This window comes from Podarcis tiliguerta, assembly GCF_965153285.1.
Source record: "Podarcis tiliguerta genome assembly, chromosome: 1".
Lineage (NCBI taxonomy): Eukaryota > Metazoa > Chordata > Lepidosauria > Squamata > Lacertidae > Podarcis > Podarcis tiliguerta.
This window is the reverse complement of record NC_139534.1, coordinates 20,351,213-20,378,561: the sequence shown is the minus strand read 5'-3', so window position 1 is coordinate 20,378,561 and position 27,349 is coordinate 20,351,213. Positions and strand designations below refer to the sequence as shown.

General features: G+C 40.5%; 1 protein-coding gene across 6 annotated transcripts in view; it reads left to right on the top strand.

Moving 5' to 3' along the window:
- The window catches only part of TLK1 (tousled like kinase 1), a 71,998-nt gene that overhangs the window by 23,199 nt on the left and 21,450 nt on the right, over positions 1 to 27,349 (top strand). For 5 of the 6 annotated variants that reach the window (XM_083408204.1, XM_083408207.1, XM_083408206.1 and 2 more), the window contains 10 exons: positions 8,594 to 8,712; positions 9,314 to 9,385; positions 13,030 to 13,105; positions 16,369 to 16,415; positions 18,092 to 18,178; positions 21,347 to 21,436; positions 23,345 to 23,437; positions 24,260 to 24,370; positions 25,332 to 25,468; positions 26,986 to 27,174. In XM_083408204.1, the coding sequence (XP_083264330.1) occupies positions 8,594 to 8,712; positions 9,314 to 9,385; positions 13,030 to 13,105; positions 16,369 to 16,415; positions 18,092 to 18,178; positions 21,347 to 21,436; positions 23,345 to 23,437; positions 24,260 to 24,370; positions 25,332 to 25,468; positions 26,986 to 27,174 (1,021 nt within the window). Of the gene's footprint in view, positions 1 to 5,382; positions 5,514 to 8,593; positions 8,713 to 9,313; positions 9,386 to 13,029; positions 13,106 to 16,368; positions 16,416 to 18,091; positions 18,179 to 21,346; positions 21,437 to 23,344; positions 23,438 to 24,259; positions 24,371 to 25,331; positions 25,469 to 26,985; positions 27,175 to 27,349 lie in introns of those variants that run through there. The other variant, XM_083408205.1, reaches the window with a different exon arrangement.

Sequence of the window (27,349 nt, the reverse complement as noted above, 5' to 3'; positions counted from 1 at the left end):
TAAAGGGGTCAAAGACTCTGACCACTCCGCTGGAAAATCTTGATAAATTTGAGTGAATGTATATTGAAACAAGTCAAATTCTTCCTACCCAGTCTCACAGGTTTTAGTGCCATTTTAGGTTACTGAGAGTTGGAGAAGAGTGAAGGGTTTTTTTGTTTCTGTTTTTTTGCAAGTAACATACCTGGGTTAGGGTGGGAGCGGAGAACTAGCACGCCATATTTCTTGGAGATATCAGCTCTCCCCCCCCCCCCCCCCCGTGTTGCTTGATTCTTTACATATATATATATTCTGGTAGGTATTATCTGTGTCAAAAAACAATAATAACAGAAAATAACATTGATACAGAAAACACGCTGTTTCTGATTTTTATTGCTGCTTCTAAATTATAAATCACATGTAACATTTTAACCCATATCATTTTTAAAAACATGAGCAGTTCTGTCTGATTGATTGTCTTCAGAGATCATGATTACAGTGGTACCTCGGTTTACGAACTTAATCTGTTCCGGAAGTCGGTTCTTAAACTCAAACTGTTCTTAAACCGAGGCACACTTTCCCTAATGAGGCCTTCCGCCGCCGGTGCCCTTCCACCGTTTGGATTCCATTCTTTTCGCGAGCCGGGACTCTACTTCCGGTTTTGCGGAGTTCTTAAACCGAATCGTTCATAAACAGGACTGTTCTTAAACTGAGATACCACTGTAAAAAAGGTAAAGGTAAAGGACCCCTGACAGTTAAGTCCAGGCGCAGATGACTCTGGGGTTGCGGCACTCAACTTGCTTTACAGGCTGAGGGAGCCAGCGTTTGTCTGCAGACAGTTTTTCCAGGTCATGTGGTCAGCATGACTAAGCTGCATCTGGCGAAACCAGAGCAGCGCACAGAAACACCATTTAGCTTCCCTCCGGAGCGGTATCTATTTATCTACTTGCACTTTTTGGCATGCTTTCGAACTGCTGTTGGCAGGAGCAGGGACTGAGCAATGGGAGCTCACACCGTTGCAGGGATTCGCACTGCCGACCTTCTGATCGGCAAGTCCAAGAGTGGTTTAGACCACAGTGCCACCCAAGTCCTGAGGTACCTCTATAGTCACGATAGTTGCCAGTATATATCCCTTACTAGTTTTCCTTGCATAGAATTCAAATCCTGATGACATTGAACATTGAAAAATTCATCGAGTTAATAAAAATCTAGGTACAGTAATCTGGGCATATCAGGTTTGAGAACCTTGAGTTTTTCTCTCTCTGTGGTGCATCACTTATATCAGGTCTGCAGAAATATGGTAGCCAATCTCTGGTATCCAACTGGTAGCCAATTTAACTGCCAGTAGCTCTATTTTTAGTACCCAACTCACTAGGGTCTCCCCTCTGTACTATTAATTATTCTTACCGGTATATAGTTCAAAGTCCAAGGTCTTTGACCTATGGGTCTCAGATGTAGGTGATGAAATGCAGTGTCTTCTCTTGATTCAGGTGTAGCTGGTCGGAGGGCATAGTTGATTTGTGTATTAGTGAATAGATAACGGAGGCTAGTCGAAGTGTCTTTACAAGCAAGTATAAATAAGCTGTTGTGGGTAAATGATTATGTATGAGCAAACACCAGACTAATACTGCCTGCCGCATCAAAAAAGGCAATGTTTTCCTTGGAAGAAGTCATGTTTATTAATGTTACAAGAATCTTCATGGGATAGGAGTGAAGACTGTATTTGAAAGGTGCTTACTTGAGGCAAATGATGGAGTTAAATCAGCCCAGCTGACTCATACGTCAAGGTTTGGGGAGATCACTGTGCATTGGAGCATGGTTAGAACATGGTTAGACGTTTTCCTTAATGATTTACTCCTGTTGACTTGAGAAGGTTTCTCTTAAAAATGGAAGGAGGTTAGGTGAGAGGAGCTTTTTATCTGGATACAGTAAGGTATTTAAAAGCAGTTGAGACGGTATTGATCTTTTTATTGGTGCCTTGTGTTTCCATTGGCAGTGGGGATAATATATCAATGAAACGATATCCTCCTGACACCTTTATGAGCCAGTTTTGCTAATTCTTCTGATCTGCTTTCCCCCTTTAACTTGCTATTGTTGAACAGATTGAGGGAAATACTTTTTTATGATCCTTTGATTCCTGAGATGCTACTGCTGCTTGTATCTGGTATCAATGCAAGGTATTTTGAAGTTTGGTAATTCAGCAGATGTCAAAGGCACCAACTAAAGACATGTTGCTAATGAAACAGTCACCTGGGGGCAACTAGACATGTTGGTGGCATTCTTATGTGTTAGAAGTCCAATCCCTGCAGAATTCTTTTAAAGTGGAGGGAAGAGACAGCAGTATTTGAAGCACAGAAAGGGTAGGGAGATGATTTCATGTTTACTGAACCCTCAGGCTTCCTGAGCGCTTCTCCCTGACATTTCCTCCTGTCTGTCTTTCTGTCAGTCTGTCTGTCTACCTACCTGCCTGGCCCAGGTCACCCAGTGAGCATCATGGTCAAGTGGCAATTTGAACCCTGGTCCCCCACGTCCTAGTCCAACACTCTATAACCACTATACCACACTGGATCCCCTGTTGGGGATCTGAGATTGAAAATAATTCTATGGATAGGAAAATACTGTAGTTCACACCTGGAAACAATTTATCCAAAGGTAATGCTACATATTTCAGTTCTGGGTAGAAATTGAGAAAATGGTTCATTATGACGGTGCAGATCTCCATATTCACTCACTGATTTTAAAGAGAGGAGAAATTTACATGTCTTTTGGCACAGAAGCATGCAGAATGGAGAATTAATGCTGTAAACAAGAAGATTAGCTTGCTCTCTGGGTGTGTACATGCAGAGAAATGAAAAGAGCTAGCAAGGAAAGATACTGCAACCTTGATTTTTATCAAGCCAAATTAGAACTAAATATTGATCATTTCAATGCAAGCTTCTATAGTTTTATTGACAGTAGGTAGTGATTAACTGCCGGTGTGTTTGAAACATCTGTCGTTGCATTATATGAAACAAGTTTTTTATATTATACGATTCCTGAAATTGTACAACAGTGAAGACATGTGTAAGAGGATGAATGGGTGATATTTATAAAATTAAGCATCTTGCTTGCCCAAAGTTGAAGTGCAATAAAATACATCTGATTGTTTTTGAACTTGTTCCCTGAGTGCTGCAAATTCAGTGGAAGAGTGGGCTATAAATACTCTTAGTAGATAAATACCCCCCTTGTACTCATTTGGATAAAAGTAAAATTAAATTTCAATATTTTTAGAAAGCAAAGATAAAACTTGGGCTTATTTCTTACAATTTTTCATGGCACAATCTTAGCACTGGTAGATGATATGGAAGCACAAGTCCACCCGTTATTTGTACATTGGGGTACTTTTATAGCTTTGTTTAGAGTACGTAATGTTTTAATAATATAAATGTTTTAAGTCTTTTTTTACCAATTCAGTATATTTTCTTTTAATTGTCAAATAATTCTGTGTACATTGCGGCAGCCTTTGGCTATGTGCAATAAAACTGACTGAGACTTGAGACATATATACTGTACTGTACTTTCCTTCTCTACATACCTGAGGCAATAAGACCTATCCCAGTACTTATTATTCATGCTTTTCCTGAAACACTAAATGACCCCCTTGGCCATTGGCGGCACAGCAATATCCAGCTATGCTTGTACTCTTAACAAAGATTATGGCAGTTCTGAGTTTATGTAAGCAAATATATTCATTACTACAGGAACTTGGTTATACTATTCAGGCTTTTTGAGAATACTTTAGAGTAGTCCAAATTTGGTCATGAATCAAATTGAGGAGCTGTTTGATATTACAGTGGTGCCCCGCAAGAGGAATGCCTCGCAAGACGGAAAACCCGCTAGACGAAAGGGTTTTCCGTTTTGGAGGTGCTTCGCAGGACGAATTTGCTATGGGCTTGCTTCGCAAGACGAAAATGCCTTGCGATTCCTGGGTCCCCCCCCCCTTTCCCCCAAGCCCCTAAGCCGCTTAACAGCTGATCGCTAAGCCGCTTAACAGCTGATCTAAGCCGCTTATCAGCTGATCTAAGCCGCTAATAGCCTTTTAGCAGCTACTCCGCTAATCCCTTAAGCCTTTAATAGCCGCTAAACCGCTAATAGCGCTAATAGCGCTAATCTGCTAATGGGCTTGCTTCGCAAGACGAAAAAAACCGCAAGACGAAGAGACTCGCGGAACGGATTCTTTTCGTCTTGCGAGGCACCACTGTATTTGTAAGGTGTATAGTTCTGCAGTAGATAATAGTTCCTGTTATTCTTTTGTTCTGCATTACTTTGGGCAGGCAACTGATACATCTTTAAACAAAGCCTCTTGTAGCGTTTTAGTTAGATTCCTGAGCAACAGCACAAAGATTGGCTTGTAGATTTTATATAAACATAGCTTGCATTTACAAACTACTACTGATGACAATGAAACACTAAATCTAAACTCCAAGCATTTTGCTTTAAATGGGTTGTTGTAGCGTGAGCCGCCTTGAGCTCAGATTCTAACAGCTCAGCTTAACTGGGTTGTTCTGTTGTTTTAGTCTGCTTGTCTGGATTTCAGATACAGTACAGTCATACCTTGGATCCCGAACGCCTTGCAAGTCTTAACATTTTGGCTCGTGAACGCTGCAGTGAGTGTTACGGTTTGCAAACGTTCTTTGGAACCCGAACATCTGACGTGGCTTCCAATTGGCTGCAGGAGCTTCCTGCAGCCAATCAGAAGCCGCGCTTTGGTTTCAGAACATTTTGGAAGTCGAACGGACTTCCGGAACAGATTCCGTTCAACTTCCAAGGTACCACTGTACTTCAAGTTTAAAAGACCTTGTGTAGAAATGGCTGGCTGTTCAGATGCTCATTTCTGTGCAAAAATTCATGGTTAGGCAGTGCCTTTTATTTGTACCAACAAAAATGTAATTAGGCTCTACTTGGTGCTATACAGATTTTTCAGCGAGAGCACTGGTCTTTTCCTCCCATTTTTGTAAATACAAAATGCAGCTGGACCGCCAAAACATACAGGGGTTTGGGTAGGCGGAAACCAAAAAAGAATTCGCTAGTTTTAAAGTTGACAAAATTGCAGATTACTTTTTTAAGATGTGTCAGGTAAAAAAGTAAATATATTACAATTATTCACTAGTTGAAGAGAGAAGGTAAGAATTAGAGTCTTATCTTCAGCAAAGTTCAGTATTCTCCAAGACATAGACAACGGAAAGAAAGTCAGGGTATTTGTGAAAAAAATCTGGGTAATGACTGGTTTCTACATTTTCAAAAATGGATCAGCTATTTTTTTGTATGCCCTAGCAGCCTTTGTGCACATTGTAACCTGTGCAGTACCCAATAGAGCCTAATCTAATTAAGTCTGCTATCTTTTCCTGTACTCCATCTTTAGACTGTGACTAATGCAGACACCATGGCTTCATTATCACAGCAGCTTTTTCACTATTTAACATCCAACTTAATGAAGAGCACTGGAGAACTTGAAAGATACTCACTATGCTGTGACATTTTTCTTGGTTCAAATGAAGGTATTGCCTGATAGAGGATTTTAGATTATTTTCTCATGGAACAAAATGGCCTTTCTTCCTTTTCCCTTTTTTTTCCTTTTTCCTTTCTGAATAGTATGTGTTAATATTCTACAAATGGTCTATGTTAGTATTGAAACTAGTAGAGAGCTGGTTCTAACTGGTCACTTTTCATGCATCTGCCCTTTAGGATTTCTTTTCTTTTTGTTGCATGTGTTGAAGTAGAACAAAAGGTTGTGCTGTTTTACTGTTTGGTGCTACAATTTGAAGGATGTGTAACGGGTCATTAGATTTTCAGTGTGTGTTAAGCATCTAAACTTAATATGCTTTGACTTAGCATGCTTTGAAAAGTGATTACAGGACTGAAATGCTGTCTCTTCCACACTGGAATGGACTAATAGGCAGTCTTTTGGATGGCAGTAAAAAGGAAAAAGCAGGCAATTTTGGTTTAGGGGGGCGATTATCCAGTGTTGACAGTGCAGTAGAAGAAAACACTGGTAGGGCACCCAATTTTCATCAGCTTGCCCTAGCTACTGTTGAACTTTGCACCATTGCCACATATTTTAAATCCAGAGAAGAATTTAAATTTATCGGTAAAAGCAAAAGCTTTTCTGATAAATAAAAGCTGTTCTGTTTTCAAGGGACAGTTAATTGTAATAATTTAACAAAAGCTACCAACATGACTGTGCTGTTATAGAAATCTTGAAATAGGAGTTTCTAGTAAATGTATGAATCTGATGAAGTAGGCTGTTAAGACAAACTTAAAAATAAATTCATATAAACTGCTTGTTTTCTTAACTAAACTTTACTGCTTTAATAATGTAAAATGAAACATTTATAACCATGGAATATAAAATTGTTCTGTTTGACATATTTAAGAAATTTAAATCCATAAATGCCTTAGTTTAATACAAGCAAAATTTCAAATATATCTGGTTGGTTTATACTTCCTTCTGTGAGTCTCGGTTTGTTGGAATGTAGTAGTCACCCAAACTTTCAGATTTTTCATCTGAGGCTTGGGCATCCACAGCAGGTATTTTGCTCTTTCTTCTTTGCACCTACTTCTGTCTTTTTATTCTCTCAGCAAGGCAATAAGCTGCTTTCCCCCTAGTCAGTAACAGTGATTTGTGGGGAGAGGTGAAAAGGTAGACTATGAGGGAGGGGGCAGGCCAAAATGACAGAAGAAGCAGGATGTTCTCTTCCAGCATCTCCAAGCAAGAGCAAAGGTCACCAAAAGAAGGCAAGCAGCAATTCACAAAGAAAGCCCTGTGCAGCATGTGTCTTATGAAGATGTCTAGGGTTGATGTATATGTCAGAAATGTAATTCTCTAATTACAATATTTATTCTTGGCTAAAGTTCATGGTTAGCTAGGAGAGAGCTTAACCCTAAGTTCAGATGGCACACTGGGTTCAGATGCCATGCTAAGCCAACCCTTCGCTCAGCACAGGGTTGAAGAAAGCAGCTGGAAGCTCCCCTCTTGCCACCCTCACATTCATGTGGTCTGGCTTACAATGTTGCGTGAACAAGTATAGTGGCTACTAGTCATTTTTTACATTCATTTCAAGGCAATTTGCAAACCTACCGTGAAACAGCTAAAATGTTATTTTAAAAATAGAAAAACGGTAACTAGAGGGAGGTTTAAAAACAATAAAAAACAAATGCTTAAGGCAGGTTTTCATTCAGCTGGAAAAACAAAAATGTCTTCAGTTATAGAAGCTTAGAATTGTAGAGTTTGAAGGGTCATGTAGTCCAACACCCTGCAAGGCTGGAATCCCGGGTGGGCTCGAACCACCAACCTTATGGTTAAAAGCCAGACTCATTGTGCCACTGGGGGCTCTAAATTGTTTCCGGAAAGTACAGATATTGTGCACCTCTCATATCACCAACAGGGATGCTTTCCCACAAAATGGGCAGTGCATCTGAGAGACTATGGAGTGGGCCTCTTCTTGAGACGTTAAGGTGAAATTCCTGCACATGCAATGATCTACTGGGAATATAAGGGATAAGAGGTTTTCTCAAGTAACCTGCTCCTGAGCTGTATAGAGCCTTTTAAGTTACTACCAAAACATTGACTTTGATGCAGTAGCACGTTGGCAGCCAGTGCAAATCTCACAAGGTAGCCCTGTTTAGGGAAGTTTTTAATGTCTTATGTTTTATTCTGTTTTTAATCTGTTGGGAGCTGCCCAGAATGGCTGGGGAAACCCAGCCGGATGGGTGGGGTATTAATAATAAATTATTATTATTATTATTATTATTATTATTATTATTATTATTATTACTACTACTACTACTATTAGTTGTGTGCAGGTGGTAGTTTGCCCCTACAAGCAATACATAATGCATAACATAAACTTTGCAGCATTTTTGAGGCCTAGTGGCTTTGCTTATCTTATGAAAAACATTGCTATTGAGCATAGATATGCAGTTCTGTGTAATTTCTTTCCCAGCTTAGGATAGCATATATGGCAGGTATATCTTGATTGTGCTCAAGATGGGCATCTATGCAGATGGAGCACCAGTGACTTTACTTGGAATATACCCTTTTCTGAAGGAAGACTGTGTAATGTAGTACATGCGAGTCCCACTATCTGCCCTTTCAGTGCGCAGAAATTCACTTATCTGAATGCAAAGAATTAGGCCTAAACCTTGCCATGCAGCCCACTGGAAGTTGTCCAGTTCCTTACTTCCTAGCTTGTTTGTGCTTTGCTGGTCAGTGACAGCCATTTTCGGGCAGAAAACATGCAGGGAGGGAGCGAGATCAGGCAAAATAGGGAGCAGGAGAGATCAGACAAATCAGTTTTCCCTTTGTCTCTCGTTTGCTGGTTGGCTGCAGCCATTTTAGGAAGAAACCATGGAGGGAGTGGGGACAGACATTGAGCAAATCGTGGATTAGATATATTCACATAAGACTCAGTGGAAATCATGGACTCGTTATGCGAACTTTCACCTAACAAACGATTTCCAGGGAGCACATTGTGTTCTGTAAGCGGGAACTGCATGTACTGATTTAAAATGTAGGAATTCTAAGATTGCATGTGGTTGCAGTTACACATTCTATAACAAATGAAATGTTTTCTTCTAGGTGCAATGGATGAGCTTCATAGCCTGGATCCAAGAAGGCAGGAATTGTTAGAGGCTAGATTCACAGGCGTAGTGAGTGGAAGCACTGGGAGTACAGGAAGCTGTAGTGTTGGAGCAAAGGTAAGTAGAAATATTAGCTGTACAACATAAAGTGCTCTTTTTCAACAGTGGTGATGATCTACCTTAGCAAGTGTATTAAGCAAAATGCCACAATGAGGTACAAGAGAAAATGCTGAAGTTCATTCAATACCTGGAGTTCCTTTTAGCAGCATCTTCTGGAAGTAGTTGCACAAGCTATTGGCTACGCCAGAACCTCTAATTACCGTATTTTTTGCTCTACAAGATTCACTTTTTCCCTCCTAAAAAGTAAGGGGAAATGTGTGTGCGTCTTATGGAGCGATTGCAGGCTGCGCAGCTATCCCAGAAGCCAGAACAGCAAGAGGGATTGCTGCTTTCACTGAGCAGCGATCCCTCTTGCTGTTCTGGCTTCTGGGATTCAGAATATTTTTTTTCTTGTTTTCCTCCTCTAAAAACTAGGTGCGTCTTGTCATCTGGTGCGTCTTATAGAGCAAAAAATACCGTATGTTCACATGGTGACCAGAATATGCATGTAGGTGGTAGTTTCTGGAAACATAGACTCTGATACTATCTTAATATTATATAATTTCTAACTAGCTGTTTGAAACATATTATGCCAAATAGTGTCTCTGTTTCTCAACAGGCCTCAACAAATAATGAGAGTTCTAATCACAGTTTTGGAAGCTTGGGATCTCTAAGTGACAAAGAATCGGAGGTATGAAGTAGTTAAACAACTAAACTGACACTTCTAATGTAAGATTGTTATAACTCTTTTTCATACTTGTGTACATTAGGCCTCATTCTTGAAATGTGCATGCCCGTGAGATTTTCCTGAATGGTTCTACATTGAAGATTTGGAAAGAACCAATATTTTAGTGTTTGTGCAGGAAGATTATAAATGCCATGCTGGTCATGTACGAGTACATTTGGTTCTATTCAAATGGAAGGTTTGCTAACCACTTTTAGTTTTCTGTTGGATAACGCTATCTGAAATACTGGGATATTGTCAATAAAATGCAGATCAATTATTCATCTTTAAATTCTTTCAGTGCATAGTGGCTTCCAGAATTACAGCTGCACTATTATGTGTGCAGTTTTCGGTGATGGCTTCATTTCAAAAACTAATCAAATGTCTGTCTATTTTATTATGAGATTGGAGTTGATTGGTAATACCTTTTATTCCTAAGCTATGTCCCTTAAATAGGACCATATACTATTTAGCAGCTGTACTGCTAAAGGTTCCTTTCAGTTCTTGGAATAGCCAATTCTGTACACCTCGGAATTTCTCCAGTTTGGTAACCTTTCTATAAATCTATGTGGAAATGACGTGTAAAACTTCTGTTGGTGAAATTCAGCTGTACGTATGTAGACGCCTGCCTATGTAACGGGAATTAACTGTCTTCTCCAACTCCCCGCAGCCTCCCTGGGTGCCTCCAAAGTCTACTCTTATGGGGCCCAAACCCTCTAGAGCAGATGCTGAGGGCACATGGAGGACTGCAAGGAGGAGGACAAGAAGGTGAAGTCCCTGTTGTGTGAGCAGATGTCTGTTCTGCTAATGCACAGACAACATTGGTGCGATGGCTTTTTTTCAGTCATACGAATAGCTGTTTCCTTCTGCCTATATATAACGTACCCAAAGAGTCCCTTCATCGAAGGCCCTGATCACTATGCCATCTCAAGTGAAGTGTAGCAGTTGCTATAAAAGGCAGGGCCTTGTCAGTTCTGGTACCCTGATTATAGAACAGCCTCCGCAGAAAGATAATTGCCTGGCACCTTGTTTATGATCTTTGTGGCAACAGGTGAAGAACTTTTTATTCACCCAGGCCTGGTAAACTTTTGTTTTCAAAACAAACCATAGGGGGCATATCCAGTGTTGCAGCTCCACTGGCACAAGGGGTTAAGTGTGTACAATGGAACTTCCTGTTCCTCTCTTGTCCCCTCCAGCCTCATCTCCCTGCATTGTCAAAATCAGCTCCAGATGATTGACAGACCCTCCAAAGCACATTAAATGCAATCCTAGGTGTTTCAGTGCATTTTCAGATAAACCTTTCCCCCCTGCTCTGTAAATGGTTTTGTTCTGTCTCTGCTAAGATTTTTTTTGTTTGTTTAATTGATCTTGGTTGGTTTTAATAACTCTATTTTAAATTTTTAAAATGTTGTGTGCCTCAATTTCGTAAGCTGCCTAGATATGTTCGCTGGTATATGTAAGCTCTAAAACTCTGAATGTGTGTGCATTCTCTTTTTCTCAAGATTGTAAAAAAATAAATAAATAAAAATGACAATAGAGCTCCTGTTAGGATGTGGTTGTAGGATTGTAATTTCAAAAAGACAACAGCTTTCTGATTACTTGTGATTTCTCCAAAGTACTTGACTGTAAAATGTAGGTTATGCCTGGGATTCAAAGAATGGTGCAGCTAGTTTCATGTGGGGTGGGGGTGGCGAGTGTGCTTTTTCAAGCAGCAGCCTTCTACGTTACATGGCAACTACGTCCCCCAAAAAAGGGGGTTCTAAAAAGTCGAGGACCCATCACATCATATCCAGCATAAGAATTCCCACTTGACACCTATAATCCCTTGTGCATGCCTAAAAGTAGACCTTTGCATCAAATTCTTCGCATGAATGTAAAACACACATTTAGAATGATAAGGTGTTTGTTTTTTTTAAAAAAAGCTTAACTCAGAAACAGGACAGACTTCATTTCTCCTTCGCTTTGTCCCTGTAGTTGTCAGTGCACCTAGCAATTCATCCAGTACATACATTAGATTTGGCACAACAACTTCAAGCTTGAAATGGGCTTGCTTGTATTCAGGAGCGTTCCAAAATGATCGAAGGGTCATCTGTTTTCAATCACATTGTTGGATTGTGGTTGAAATGTGAAGAATTTAGAAAATGTTGTTTTGACTCAGAATTTCTTAGCAGTACATTATCCCCCCCCCCCAAAAAAAGCTATACTTGGATTTCAGCTGTATATGGGAAATAGTAATGACTTCTGCCTACTGTTTTATGAGCAAATTGATTCCAGTGCCTTTTGGCTTCTAACTTTTCTGTGTTAAACTGTGATTAAAATTTGCTGACTCTTTATATTACACTATGGTTTGTTTGATTGTGCTAACCCTATCCAGCAGCTTAACTTGGGTTACAGGCAACAAGCCACAGTCAGAAGCCATGGTTTGTTGGCTCACAAACTTGCTTTGTTTTTAACTGTATGTGCATTGCATTGTGTGCAAACTGAGTATCCTTCCTTAACAATTTTTTTTTTTTTTTGGTCTCTTCACCCCAGATGCTTGTTGAGCTATAAAGACATATAGAATAACTCATTGTTAACTCATGATTTGTTAAACGATGGCTTAGCATTATGTGTAAACCTGGTCAATAAGGAAATAATATTAATGTGTAATTGGGAAACTGCAGTTTTGCTTTCTTTTGAAACTTGGTGGTGGTGGTTTGAAGCTTGTGTCCTAGGAAAGCATGCGTTTACTGTAGCTTTGATCCAGAGTTATCCCATCTGTGAATGTTCATTCTGTTCACAAAAGGGGTTTAGACCCTTTGAAGGCACAGGTTGGAGGAAGGCAGGTAGACTATTTTTGCCAATTTCCCCTTGCCACCATGAACACTGCGCACCCAGTCCACTGTAGCAGTTCTTGGGGGTGCTGCTGCTGCTGAAAGAAGGAATAATTTTGCAAAAAACATCTCTCCCGCCCCAATTCCCTTATTCCATCTGGAGCATCTCATGAGTGGAGCATTTTGTGTGGGAATTCTCAATCCAACTCGGTGCTCTTGTTTACATTTTTGAGAATACTTTTTAATACTACATTGAATGTCAAATGAGAGTGTACAAAATTAATGGCTTGTATCAATTCCCACGCCCAACATACGTAAGCACAAGGCATTTCACATCTTCACAGGGGTTGCTGTTGATCCCTCCATTCCATTCTGGAGGGTCTCCTGTTTATTTCGGCGGGGGACTGTTAGGGCAGATGTAGGGGTTGCCTCAGAAAGGGAGTGTGTGCAGTAGGAAGGTCATGTGACAGTTCTTTAAACCTGAGCCAGTCTTTTCTTTAGCTCATAGTTGTTACAGTCAGCTTGTAGAGAGGTTTTCAATATTTATATGCAAGCAAATTAAAGAATAAAATAATATTAAAACAACCTGGTTTACTGGGGTGATAGAATGAAGTAGCTGCAGTAACTTGATGTGAGTAGGGATTTTGTGCAATTCCTGAAAAAAACATTCTATGTGTCACCTTGGAGATAAGTGAAGCTGCCCATTGGTTGAGCATCTCTTTTTAATGCACATTTGTGCGCAGAACTGTTGCTGGCTCCTTTTCTATGCATTAAACAGCATGATTTTGTGTCTGGCAGACTCCCGAGAAAAAACAGTTGGAACCTTCTAGAGGAAGAAAAAGGAAAGCAGAAAACCAGAGTGAAAGTAGTCAAGGTATGATATATATCATGTACAGCTGATTTTTTTTTTTTTAATTGAATCATCTAGTAACATTTCAACTTCTTGGGAAAGAAGTCCTCCCTTTTTGAACGTCACACCGTTGCTTCTCATTGTCAGCGGGCATCTAGCTGCACCGAGTAAAAATTCCACTAAAAGTTGAATTTGGCTTATGTGTAATTATGGTTTTCTGCTTGCCAAATTGTAGTCTCTAGCAGCACTTTACACAAATACGGCCCTAGGAGTTAGTTTCCTTCTTGAAAAGACAGGATGGAGTCAATTTTGTAGTTATGCTGTCTTCAGCTGAACAGTCATCCTTTATGGTTGTTTTAAAAACCAGCATTCTTCCTTGTTGCTCTTTTCATTTCATATCATTTTCAGTCTGTATGTCACTTTTCCACATTACTGATCTCGAAGCAGCTTACAACCTGTTGAAATGACAAAATATAGATCAAAAAACACTGTGCTGTTCTACACACATTCAGAAGATAATGAAAAATTAACAAAATCCAAGAATCCACTTATGTAATAATACATATAATATTGTATTGTTAACAAAGCAAACAGCATTTTCTAAAAAATAGTTTTATAAAAGTAACAAATTTCGCTTGATTTTGTCTTAGGGCTTTTCAAGCTCCTTCAAAGTAATCTGGAAGGGACATGCTGCAAGTTTTATTTTGTCTTTTGACAGACACTCGAAGGATCAACGATTCTCTATGGATGTCAATAAATATACTATCTCAGTTTGGAAATGTGTTCACTCGAGAGCAAATAGAGTGTAATAGAAAAATGTTTTAAATTTGAGGTGGTCTATTAGAATTTTTAAAAATAAACTAGCATTGGAATTGATAAATAGCACTCTGTATTGCTATGAAGATTTGGAACAAGAAATAATATCTGGTTGCTTCATTTGCTTATATTTGATTCAATTGCTGTCAGTAATTAGTTCTTGAATGCCTGTCTCATCATTCTAAAATGCTCCCAGAGAGTGTGCTTGGTCCTGGAGAAAATGCTATTTTTAAATTACATTTTCTTATCTTTGTAGACTTTTGTCCAGAGTACAAAAGTCAATGTGCTCAATACACATTGATACATGCACATGCAGAGTAAACATGGCTGCTTGTTTAACTTTGCAGATTTGATGCTTTTAAATTAAATTCAAAAATATCAGAAGTTTTGCATTGTTTAACCATAGCACAAGCTTTGAAGTGTGTTTGTGTGGGTGCTTCACAGAAATGCTGCCAAACAGAAATTGTATAATAAACTTGTATATGGCTTATTGTTCCTACTATCTGAAATAGAAGAGAAATGTATTTTAAGAGCAGTCCACAAATTAGCTTTAAGCGACTGTTTCGTTGGAGGACTTATTCCACTAGGTCTAGTGACTAATGTGTTACTTTATCAAACTTGTCTGAATGGGTTTTGCAGAGCCCTATTTTATTTTCATTGGAAGAAATGGTAGCTGCTGGTTAAATAAAGAGGAGTGAAGGACCATCTTGTTTTATTGTTTAGATAAATAGGCATTCCTTTCATAAACTCATTAGAGATGTGCTGTTGTACGACACACCTTAGAAGTGAGAATCGTTTGAGGGTTCTAGTTGACACACAAACAGCCACACCTCCTAGTTCTTTCCTATACATGTTTTAGACTGCTGCTGTTGTGTCTTAGATTGCTATCTTGTCCGTCTTCCCAAAAGATATCAGGGAGACAGGCTCTGCTAGATGTTATTGGCATAATTTTGCACTTTACAGTGGCTTGGACCCAGACACAATTTGCTGCCATCTCACAGAGAACATTCTCATGGAGTGTATGATTGGTGATGCTCCAATGCTTATTTTGGGGTGCACACCACAATTGCTAATTCATGGTAGTAATAATAATAATAATACTAATAATAATAATAGTAATCCATAGAACGACTGGTAGACATTTTGGAAAATGCTTTCTGTAAACTTCATTCCAAGCTATGGCCAAGTGGAAATTGCCGTCAGTAATGAATTTTCTATGGAAATAGGCATGAGACTAGTGCTCTGGAACGGTCTCATATTACTCTTCATGTGATAACTTTAGACAAATTTATGGCTTTAAAGAATATTTTGGAGAGGGAAGAAAGCATTTCATGATAAAAGGAAGAAACACTACTTTTTAAAGCAGAAGCCTGTGTGGGTGAGAGAGATTCTCGGTCCTTTTTTTCTGTACGTGGGAAATGGTCGTAATGACTTTGAAAGCTGTCTCAAAATGTCATAGGCCAGTATCAACAACATCTTGCAAGTACAATTCATGATCCTATACTTGACTTACAAAGCAGCAAAAACTAATGTAGGCTGTCCTCTGTGTTCATTGTTGCGAAGTGTAAGATGTTATCTATACCATATCTATATGTAGAGAGTGCTCAGAAAGTTGTCTCTCTGTCTTTTCCATTCCTTGGAGACGCATCAGAGTGTTTTGTGTGCGTTCAAAGAGCCATATGGCCACTTTATTTCAGTCGACTTTTGGTAGGGGATGTTAAGGCACCAGTGCACATGTTCTTAGCTTTAAACTTTTATCTTTCTGGAATCTGGGGCACCTTTATCTTCTAGATTTGTTTTCAAACTATGGTGATTGGTCTTTAAGGTCTTGCGCTGAGCCATCAGGATCAAGCAGCTCAGAATGGTAAATGGATATAAGTTGCTGTGTTTCCTTGTTACTACAATGGTCATACAACTTCTCAAATGTCTTTTGCTGACTAAATCAGTCCTATTAATTATTCAGCCTGTGGAATTAGGATAAGAACACAGATAAGTAGGCTCTTACTTACAAATCCTCAGGCCGCAATCAATCTGCAACCATAAGGTGTTTAAAAGGCCTTGTTTACTGCAAAAAAACCTAATGTGGCTACCAGTGCGATCTTGTACATGTCAGCTCAGAAGTAAGTTCTATTGAGTTCACTAGGTCTTGGTTGGAGTTACATGGCTATCATGGCCCTGATTATCCAAGATTCAGCAAACATTGTCACGAATAAGTCCGCTGAAAGCAATGGGACTTTTCAGTAGTAACTAACTATAAATCTGGAGAAATAAGGTTGGTCCATATAGTCTTTGAAAAAGTGATTGTTTAGACATTCCTAAAAGATTAATGTAAGGAAACAAAAGTACTCACCAAACTAACGAGAATCTGTGAGAAGCTAAAATTAAACAATACCTTACAGCCTTCGTATTGCACAGCAGAAATAATGCTTTTTTGTCTCTCTAATCTTTTTGATGATGATTTTATTTTCTAGGGAAAAACATTGGTGCACGTGGGCACAAAATTAGTGACTATTTTGAAGTAAGTTTATGATTTCACTATATTCTAGTTACACTGTTTCTGTTTCATACATCAAATGTAGCTTTTTCTGAGGGATATAAACTATTGTATTTGGTTGTTTATTTTTTATTTTGTATATAAACATTTTTTCTTTTCTTCATCCCAAAGTGCATAAGGTAACAAACATTTATTTAATCCCTTTTTGAATGCTCTCTCAAACTATATGTTGATTTACCTTGATGGGGAGAAGATGGTTGTCACTAAACCTAGTGCAGGTCTTCTAAAACTGTGGTAAACTGAATAAAACGGGGTGCATTTTGACTTTTTTTGTACTTAAACCATACAGTTCCAGCTAGAACAGGGGTCAGCAACCTTTTTCAGCCATGGGCCCGTCCACCGTCCCTCAGACCATGTAGTGGGCCGGACTATATTTTGAAAAATAATAATAATTGAACGAATTCCTATCCCCCACAAATAACTCAGATATGCATTTAAAATAAGGACACATTCTACTCATGTAAAAACACACTGATTCCTGGACCATCTGCGGCCGGATTGAGAAGGCGATTGGGCCGGATCCGGCCCCCGGGCCTTAGGTTGCCTACCCCTGATCTAGAAGTTCCAGATAGTGTTGCTGTCCTTTCACCTCCCAGCATATGCCTATTGGAAATTTATACAGAGCTAAAAGAATATGGATTTTGTGACCCAGTCATGCTATTGCTAGTTTTCTTACATCGTTGCTTTTGTGAAAAAGCTTCAGACATATAGTCATAACTGGAGACTAATGGAACCTAGTAGGAAGTGTGACTCTATTACAATGTGCTTTTTTGCACAAATGAGCAAAAGGTGTCATCAGTAGAAAAACGGGCTGCTGCTAATATCCTCAGTTTTAGTACCATGTGTATAAGTTGTCAGCAGCTTCCTGAATTTACATATTGAGTCTCGATGTCATTCTGCACTATTTAATAGATTTCTCAGTTATGGAAGAATTGCACAACCTTTCTACCGTTAAATTTTGCATGCCTTTCCTGTGACATTTGACAATCCCTGGTTTCCTAACTGTAATACTGTATGCCTCTTCAACAGTTTAGTTTTTTGCTTTCAACTTAATTTACTTAGAATTTCACAAAATATTGAATTAAGCAAGTTAGGAAGCAAAAGCATTACCAAAGACTTTCTCCCTCATTTGTGCTTGTTGCTAAGCCATGCTTGCTGGGGTAGCTTTTCCAGGTTAGTGTCTCTCAACAAGCTATTGCGTATGTATTCTATGTTAGCTGTTTCTAGAGGCCCTTGATATTTTAAAATGTTTTAAATATATATTCATTTTATTTTAATAGTATTGTTCTATTACTTTGTTTGCTGCCCTGGGCTTCTTTCAGGAGGATGGATGGCATACAAACTTAATAATGTACAAGCTGGAGATTGCTCCTACAAAAAGGAACGCCTTTGCCTTAAATCTAAAGTTATAATGGCAGTAATACTAAGTTTTGCTCAAGCATCAGTTAATGGGCAATTAGTTTTTAGACAGAAATAAAAATGAAGAATTGTTGAGTGTTGAATTGCTGTTGTGATAAACCAGTTTGTCTCAACACACCCCACGCAAATCAATCTGAAGGGTATTGCATTTGATTACATAATCTGAATTTTGCTTTGTACATTTCTGTTAGACTATAATTGACTTGTTCACTTTTTTCCAGTACCAAGGTGGAAATGGGTCTAGCCCAGTAAGAGGAATGCCTCCTGCGATTCGCTCTCCTCAAAATTCACATTCCGCCCCTTCTTCCGTAAGTTTACTCTGTATAATTATCAGCTTATGATTCAGAAATGTTCATGATAGTCAAAACTAATCTTGCAGAGGCAGTGGCTTGATAGACAGGGAACGTTTGACCAGGACTGATGGAATTGGAAGTGCAACATGATCTGGAGAGCCACCGTTTCCCCAACCCTGCCTTAGAACACACGCAAAAACACCCAACAACCACTTTTATTGTATTGTTACTTTTTGTTCGCCTCCCTATTGGTAGTTTGCTTGCGTAGAAACCAGCGGTTGAGTCTTTCTGCCGGGCAGTGTGATAGGAGTGTTCTGTTACTTCTTTTTCAGGTCCACATGTTGGGGGTGGATGGGGAGCCAGATCGTAAATAACAGTGTAATGTTAGAAGTTATTAAATGGCCTTAATGGGGGATAGCCAATGGTGCTCACGTGATTGAGAAATGGATTTCTGTTTGCATGATGGGACTTATCCCTCAACTCTCTGGAGCAGATTTTTGTGGAGTGCAGGAGGTGTAGCATCTAGGAGAGGAAAAAGAAGTCCCATTGTGTGAGCAGACATACCTGTATGTAGTTGAATGTTGCCCAATAAAATTATTCAAAGTGTCAAACTTTCATGATTTGTCAGTTCTTATGCTTGCACTTTTTGGAAATAATTGGCAAGAGCATTGAACGTGGGAACAGGTTCTTACTGTCGGGTTGCCGTATTTCAAAAAGTGAAAATCCGGACACAAAAGTTGTTGAGCTTTTCTTAGTTTTGCCCAAAGTTATTGAGCTCCCCCACCCCCACCCCGGCAAAATTGCAAAACGGGGGGGGGGGGGGGAATTCAGTGATTTCCGCCCAGACACCGTATTCCAGTTATGTCCATGAAATTCTGGACGTATGGCAGCCCTGTCTTGCTGAGCACTGGGGTAGAATATTGCCAGAACATTTCCAGCCCCTCTCCTTATACGATCTGAAGAGAAACCAGAGTACTCCCCCCCTCCTTATCTCCTTTGAAAAATATTGCCTATTAAATTTTTTAATGCGGAGAGGGATCTGCAGGTAGTCAGCTGGGTTAATGATAATGCAGCTTGTAAAAAGGTGAAGGTCCAATCTAGAATGGTAAAATAGATTTCGCACATCCAGTTGTACCCGGTTAGAGAAATGTGAGACATTTTAAAATCTCAAGTTACTATATCTCACTGAGGAGAATTTTCCTTCTCCCCCTGTTCCCGGTCCTACTCCAGCACTGACAAAAGCTTCAGGCTTCATCTTCTAGTAGCTGAGAAAATTGAAGCACTTCCAGTTAAATACCTCTGCACGTTTAATCTAATGAAACGATGGTGTCTTCAGTGGGTCTGGATTACTCCCCTGGTATTTCTCCCTCAATTCTGCTATAGGCAAAGAGCTAGCTCTTGGGAATCCCGTTGAATTAAAACAATTACATGAAGGTGGAAATGCTACAAAAGAAATGTTTTCCTCTTCTCCCCGTCCTCTTGCTCCTTCTTGTAACTATCTAGAATCCACAGGCATGTTCAGTTTACAGAAACAACCCCCCCCCCCCATACAGGTTGGCTTTTTCTTTAAAATAGAGTGTTTCCTCCTAATTCCTTTTTTACTAAAAGATAATTGAGAGGGGTTTCAGTTATGCATATTTGGAAGATTGTCAGTCCTCTTTTCCCAAACATTTCAAGACACTTCCCCCCACCCCCCAATGGATTTTGGTTTGTGTCTGGGGCACGTCTTTCCACGCAAAGACACAGCGCTGCCATGAGCAATTTTCTTCCCCATACTTCTCCTAGGCGTCTGCGTCAGGGGTGGGAGAGAGCCACCTTCTGCTGTGTTCCCACAAAATAGTAGGGAGAAGCAATTCATGCTTGTCCTTGGACTATTCTATTAAATTATTTCTTAGAAACCTCTAGGTAAGGTCTGCCATTGCTTAACTGTTCCCTTTCTGATGCAGCAGTTAGGGAGGCTGGTGTTTTTGTGTAGTGTTGCTTCAGAAACAAAGCGTTCAAATAGGGTTGCTGTATCTTGAAGAGCAAAAAAGAGGACAGCCTCAGCTCAGGTTGGTCACGACTGCGGCATGCAGAGCAGACATTTCCTTTAAAATGCAAAAATTCACCCGGATGTGCGTGTTGGCTCCCCAAAAGAGGACATGTCCAGGTTTCCCCAGATGTATAGAAATTCTAACCAGCCATTACCATCTAAAGGAAGAATATTCCCTGATCATTTGTGGGGTGAAATATATTTTTCCACATACCCTGTCTCAGCTACAATCTAGTAGTTGATGCGCTGTTACCTGTTAAAACAGCTTTACCAGCAAAGTGTCTCCAAGCATTTTTATTTTTTTTAGAAGAGCTGTTAATTTCCAAAGTTGTAATTTGTAGTGAGTGTCTTTGAAATAATATTAGAAGTATTAGAAGATGCAGCAAAAGCCACCAGTGGTTCCCCTAATTGCCTCCTCCCTATTGTCTGGAAAGTCTGCAGTTGCTGAGACAAGTAACCGGTTGCTAGAATTTGGATAGTGATACAGGACAAAAATGTTTCCATTAAGAATTAGCACATTTACAAACACAAGTCTCAAGTCTATTGAAAAATAAATTGGTACTACCTGAGGATCTGAACCTGTCCAATGCAAAAGGGGTGAGGTGTAAGATACAGAGAGGTCCCTTGGTTCTGTGCTGTCTCTCAGAGACCAATTTATGTTGCTGTATCCATGCAGTTGCCTTATATGATAGTCTTACTACCCCCTTAGAGACCGTTTGAAATGGTATTTTCTCTGAAGGTGCATGAAATGATTTCCCCCCCGTTCATTATAAAATAAATAAATTGGGGACAGTTCTGACATTGGTGGCAGAGGCAAATGGTGACTTCGTAACATTCCCTGCAGACGATATTCTCATGTACCATGAGGAAGTTTCTGTCCTCTGAGATCTGAATAGTGTAGCTTTTAGTACTGGAGAATGAAGAGTCATGTGTATTCCAATTGCAGGTACTTACTCCTTTTAGTAGAAGAAATAAATGACTGGTTTTTATTCATGGTCTGGCTACCGTGGATTCCAAGCATTTCAGGTGTGGGGAGGGTGAAAAAGGACAATGTCTGACCAGGCAGTTTCCCTTATTTTAGCAATTTACTTCGTTCTTATTTCTGCTTTACAGTTACATGTAAATCTTATATTTTATCCGTGCACATTTAGGTTCGACAGAATAGTCCTTCTCCTACTGCGTTATCTTTTGGGGACCACCCTGTTTCACAACCAAAGCAGTTGTCATTTAAAATTACTCAGGTGAGCACTCTGGATTGTAATTCTATGCTTAATGCTAAAAATACATGAAGCCATTCTGTTTCATTATTCTACACGCATACACATTAGTTCTGATTTGTAACTTAGAAAAGGTGGCGCGTAGTTAAAGCTAAACTTGAAGTGTTTGTTACAGTGAAAGATTGAGAGTAAATAGAAGCAAGCCATTCTTCGTCTCTATATTTTACTCCCATTCCCAGCATAACAACACGTGATGTTCCTAGGGAGATTACAAAAATATATATATGGAGTACAATTTCAGGATGGATGCTTTGGGATTTAAGGTCTCGAGATTCTGATAGATGGAAATGAAAACATCAACAAGAGTTATTATTATTAAAAAATTTATACCGCCCTTCGTAGGTCTTAGGGCAGTTCACTACGTAAAAATACAAGGTAAAAACCACAAAATACATAATAACAAGATTAAAATGGAAAAGCAGGGTGCAGGTAACTTTTATCAAGGCTGTGTAAAGTAAAGCTAAAGATACCCCTGACTGTTAGGTCGAGTCGTGGACGACTCTGGGGTTGTGCGCTTATCTTGCTCTATAGGCCTAGGGAGCCGGCGTTTGTCCGCAGACAGCTTCTGGGTCATGTAGCCAACATGACTAAGCTGCTTCTGGCGAAACCAGAGCAGCGCATGGAGCTGGGACAGAGCAACAGGAGCTCACCCCGTTGCGGGGATTCGAACTGCCAACCTTCTGGTCGGCAAGCCCTAGGCTCAGTGGTTTAGACCATAGCACGAACCACATAAAAATAACAAACTAAAACTTCACAGGAATGTAAGCTGCGCTGTGCTGATTCAGACAATTTCTCCATTTAGTTGTGTTGTCCACACTGACTAGCAAGCAGCAGCTGTCGAGGCTTTTAGTTGGGATTATTTCACAGCCGTCTCTGCCTGTGGAAGGGTTCGGTTTCTAGCTCCTCCAAAGTATGTGTTCTACCACTGAACTGTAGTCCAATTGTACAGAGTTGGCTGACCTGGTGCCCTCTAGGTTTTGAACTCTAGCCCCCATCAACCAACCCCAGTCAGCAAGAGCAATAGGCAGGGAACATGGGGGTGTTGACATTTCCATTCCACCTTAAGGAGCAGACGTGTGGAATTGTTGCGTGTCACATGTCTGTTTACATTCCAGCACAGCTTGCTGGGAACTTCCGTTGTGTATAGCTTTTGCTTTTTCCCTGTACTCTCTGAGACGACGAGAGAGACGACATGTTTCTTTGTCCTGATTTATGATTAATAAATCTGTAGTTGTGGTATGCTTCTACAAGCCTCACGCCTATTCTGTGTGCACAGTTCACTGTGCTGATAGTGTGCCCTGGCTTTAAAGCCCAGGTCACTGATTTACGTCGGAGCAGCTGCCAATGGTCTTCAAAGCAGGAAGACTAGAAGGAGACAGTCCAACTGGGGCTTGCCAGCTGGCCTCCCAGCCTTCTGCATTCCGACAGGGAGTTGTAGTTCAGAACACCTGGTGGGCACCACATTGACTCTCTGTGTTGCAATTTAACAGATTCCCTTAGGTCCGGAATGCTTGTGAAGCAGCGGAAGTGTGTGCCAGGTGAGGTGCTCCTCGCTATGGTTTTCACATAAAGGTGGCATAGCCATTTGTGCAACCTGGCATGACTGTGACCGGTGCTGCCTCTTCTCTTGAGTCATGTATCCACCCAGTTCAGCACAATCTGGATTATACAAACGGCATATTGCTCGTTTCCTTCTTCTAAGAAAGGGAAGAATTTAGAGCTGCCGCTCTTCAGGCTTCTGACAGTATTTGCTATTTTGCCTAAGCTGAATAAGTTAGTGGTAAATTAAAAGGCTGCATTCTGATGGAACTTAGATGGAATTTGATAAATATTTGCTTTCCACTTCCCTACTATTTCTTTTCTTTAATGTAGACTGATCTCACAATGTTGAAATTAACTGCACTTGAAAGTAATAAAAACCAAGACCTGGAAAAGAAGGAAGGTCGTATAGACGATTTGCTCAGGGTAAGTACGATAACGGTAAGATTAAGAGAGAAATATAGGGTTACTTACACCGCATATAAAATGGCAAATTACTTGTATTGCATTTGACTTAAGCTATCAGAAAGACCTATAAATGTATTCTTGCCAACGTACTTATAATACTGTATCCCCCAAACTCTAGGAATCTTTTTTTGGGGGTGGGGGGGGTGGACTGATACCATATTTTTAATACCCGGAGAAAGAGAAGGCACGGATTTGGGTCTATATGTATACAATTTATAATTGGCACTCCTCATTTCCTGTATTTGTGATTTGTTCATACTCAAAAAATCTTTAGGAAAAGGCCCTAAGAATTCGGTGGTATAGATCTGACTTAGCAAGGTGGGTGGAAGATGATTAGGTTGGGAGGGGAACTGAGTAGCTGGAAAAGGAGGAGGAAAGAAGACGCACAGAGAGATTTTAAGGAAGTTAGAATGTACCACCTCATTAGCTCACTTCCTGGTTCACACTTGAAAGCTATTTTAATCAGAAATGGAAAGGAGAGTTGCCCAAAGATATGAATGGGAAAGTGAAATATTTTAATATAGCTGGGATTTGGACACAAGTGTGTCACCCAACCTATGCTGCGGAGAACTCCAAAACAGGCCAATGAGGACTGAGCCTGGAATGCTCTGTGTGTGTGTGTGTGTGTGTGTGTGTGTGTGGAATGGATGGAGAATAAATGAGAAATGGAGATGGGGGATGGAATAGGACAGCTGAGACCCTATTCCAGAAGCTTTTGGCCTTGCAGCATTTTATCGCAGGGCCCCACTGGTTACAAATACAATTTCATTTGATTCTTAGGCTAATTGTGACCTACGACGACAAATAGACGAACAACAAAAGCTACTTGAAAAATACAAAGAAAGATTAAACAAATGCATTTCGATGAGCAAGAAGCTTTTGATTGAAAAAGTAAGTTGGATTTTTAAATATATATTTTTGTTCAGTATCCGCAGTGAAGAATACTTTGTCATCCTAATCCTGTAAATCAGGTTAAACTGCAATGGCATGAGCTGCCGTTTGTGTCATTTCAGTAAAAACCCGATCCAGTCAGCAGTAAGGTGGCTCAGATACCTGTGTCCCCTTCTTACTGTAGCAGGGCAGGAAACTGCTTCTCTGGGTTGATTCCCACACAGCAAGAGAGAGGCACTGTGTAAGGTGGGGGCAGATGTATGGATTTGTCTCATAGGTAGTTCTTCCCTCCAGGATGAAATGAGGAGATGAATTAACGGACAAGAGGAGGTTGTTGTGGTCATATGTAAGAAGAGGTAGAAGAACTACTACCCTGATGGTGCTGTATTTAAACACAGAAATAGATCCCTGGGTCCTGGGATCAAATTCCAAGCTGGTATGAGGGAGAGTCATTATAAAATAGGCTTAATTGGGAACTATTTAGAAAACTGGAAGAGGTTTTCCCCCTCTTCTGATGCAAAGTGGAAATAGCACTCTTTCCTCGCCTCCTTTGAGAGGAGCAAACCTGTCCAGAATACCGTCTTTTTTTTCAGGAACAGGAGGAGCCTTTAATAAAGAATGCAGAAGGTTTCAGCTTTCAGCGCTCTCGTATTTGCCTTGCTTGATACCACAAGCACAAACCAGTAAGGCACTCGCAAAGATACGCAAGCAACTGCATTCTGCTTGGCGTTAGCAATCTCAGCTGATGTGCTCACTGGGTGGGTGGTGAGCTGCTTCTCGCTCTCCCCCCCCCCCTTGCTGAGGAAAATGCAATACCCTCACAAAATGGAAGCCTTGAAGGAAGGTATCTTGGATCCTTGCGCAACAAAATAAGCGTCAGTGTTGCATTTCTTGTGGCAAAAATCCGTTGCTGAGAAGGAAGGGCTCTAAACTTAACTGGTGATATTTTTGATTTCCTTAGAGCACACAAGAAAAGCTGGCAAGCAGAGAGAAGAGTATGCAAGACAGATTACGCCTTGGGCATTTTACGACTGTTCGACACGGCGCATCCTTTACCGAACAGTGGACAGATGGCTTCGCATTTCAGAATCTTGTGAAGTTAGTCAATATTGTGTTTTTAAATTGTTCGTAATTACTAGCTCCAAGGAGTGGGTGTTTTTATGTAAAACTGCCGGCTTTGGGATTACTTTTTACACACATCATGGTATTCAGGCTTTTTAAAAAAAGAAGGGGGGGGGGGGAGGAAATCCCAGAATACAGTAGAGAATTGACTTGATCAGTTGTCTGTTGAATTTCTTACATTTGGTGATTTTGAAAGCAAACACATGGGTAGGTTTGCATGAGTTTCTCAGTGAGTCTTGAAAACAAAGCAGACTTTTAGAACATGTAGATTAATGACTCTCAGCTTGACCCATGCATCTACAATATATGAAGTACTTTGAGCTATTGGTGTGCTTGTTTACCATAAAGGAGCAGCAACAAGTAAATGAGAACCTAGTTGACTTGACTGCACTTCCACTAGCATAAAATAGGGACTAGGAGAGGGAGAGCCTGTGGTTGCTGGTAAAATAGTCGCCTCAGTAACATAGTTTAGCAGAGACTTGGCAGAGAAGGAAATGACTGAGAAGGTGTATAGGTAGAATCAGAGTGAAGAAAAGTAGAATTCTTGTGTTTTAATTTCATGGTTTGAATAGAAGGATGTCATGTGTAGTCCCTCTGTTGTAATGTTACTAAGCCATAGTTAAGAAGATGGCTTGGGATGTCTCTTCAAGTTGGCACGCATGTCAGAGAACCCTGATTACTTTGCATGTTGGATTCTACATCTTACATGTGTCTTTTTTTAACCAAGCTTCTGGAACTATTCGTCTTGTAATTCAGTTATTTGAATGAAGAAAACATGGCCTATACAGTGGTACCTTGGTTTGCAACCGTTTTGGATTACAACCACGTCAAACCCAGAAGTGCATGTCCCTTTTTTTTGGATTACAACCCACACCCTTTTTTTGGGATTACAACCCCCCCTTTTTTTGGAGGCCCCATTGGCGAAAGCGTGCCTTGGGTTATAACCTGTTTTGGTTTACAACCGGACCTGCGGAACAGATTATGGTTGTAAACCAGGGCAGTGGCGTAGCGTGGGGGGTGCAGGGGGGGCCGGGCGCAACATCTGGGGGGGGGGCGCTCGCAGCTCTCTGCCCCTACCTGGCTCACTCACTCTCTCACTGCAGTGCTGGCTGTGCGAATCCGATCCGAGCCGCTGGGTCGCCGCCCACTGTGGAGGGGAGGGTGCCAGGCGTGCGGTGCGGTGCGGAGAGAGAGTGAGGGACTATCTGGGGGAGGGACAGTGCAGCGGGGGGGGGGCGCAAATTACTTGCCTTGCCCCGGGTGCTGACAACCCACGCTACGCCACTGAACCAGGGTACCACTATAATGGAGATGTGGAGAATATTTGGGGGCCTGTGGCCTGTGCCAGGTCAAATTTGGCCCGCAGACTAGAGGTTCTCCACTCCTGCTTTAGGGAATCAGCTTAAATCCACAAGAGTTAAAACGTGTTCCTTTTAAAAAAAATAAAAAATCAAGTCTGAAAATCATCTTAAAACAATGCTTTGGGTTTGCAGGCAACAGGAGTGGGTAAATCAACAAAGGGAAGATATAGAGAGGCAAAGAAAACTTCTGGCAAAGCGAAAACCTCCTGCTACAAATAATTCTCAGGCGCCCTCTGCCAATTCAGAACCTAAGCAGAGGAAAAACAAAGCTGTCAATGGAGCAGAAAACGATCCGTTTGTTAGACCCAATTTACCACAATTGTAAGTTCGTACTTCTTTTCTAATTATGTATTGAGTATTTGTCATGATGGTGCCACAACCACCTGTTTGTAGTCATTCAGAAAGTTGGAAAGCTAAATTTTTCTCCCTGCTTGTAGTGGCCCTGGTGTTGTGGCTTGGGGGGTGTTCCAACGATGTGTGTCTTCCCAAAGTGTTG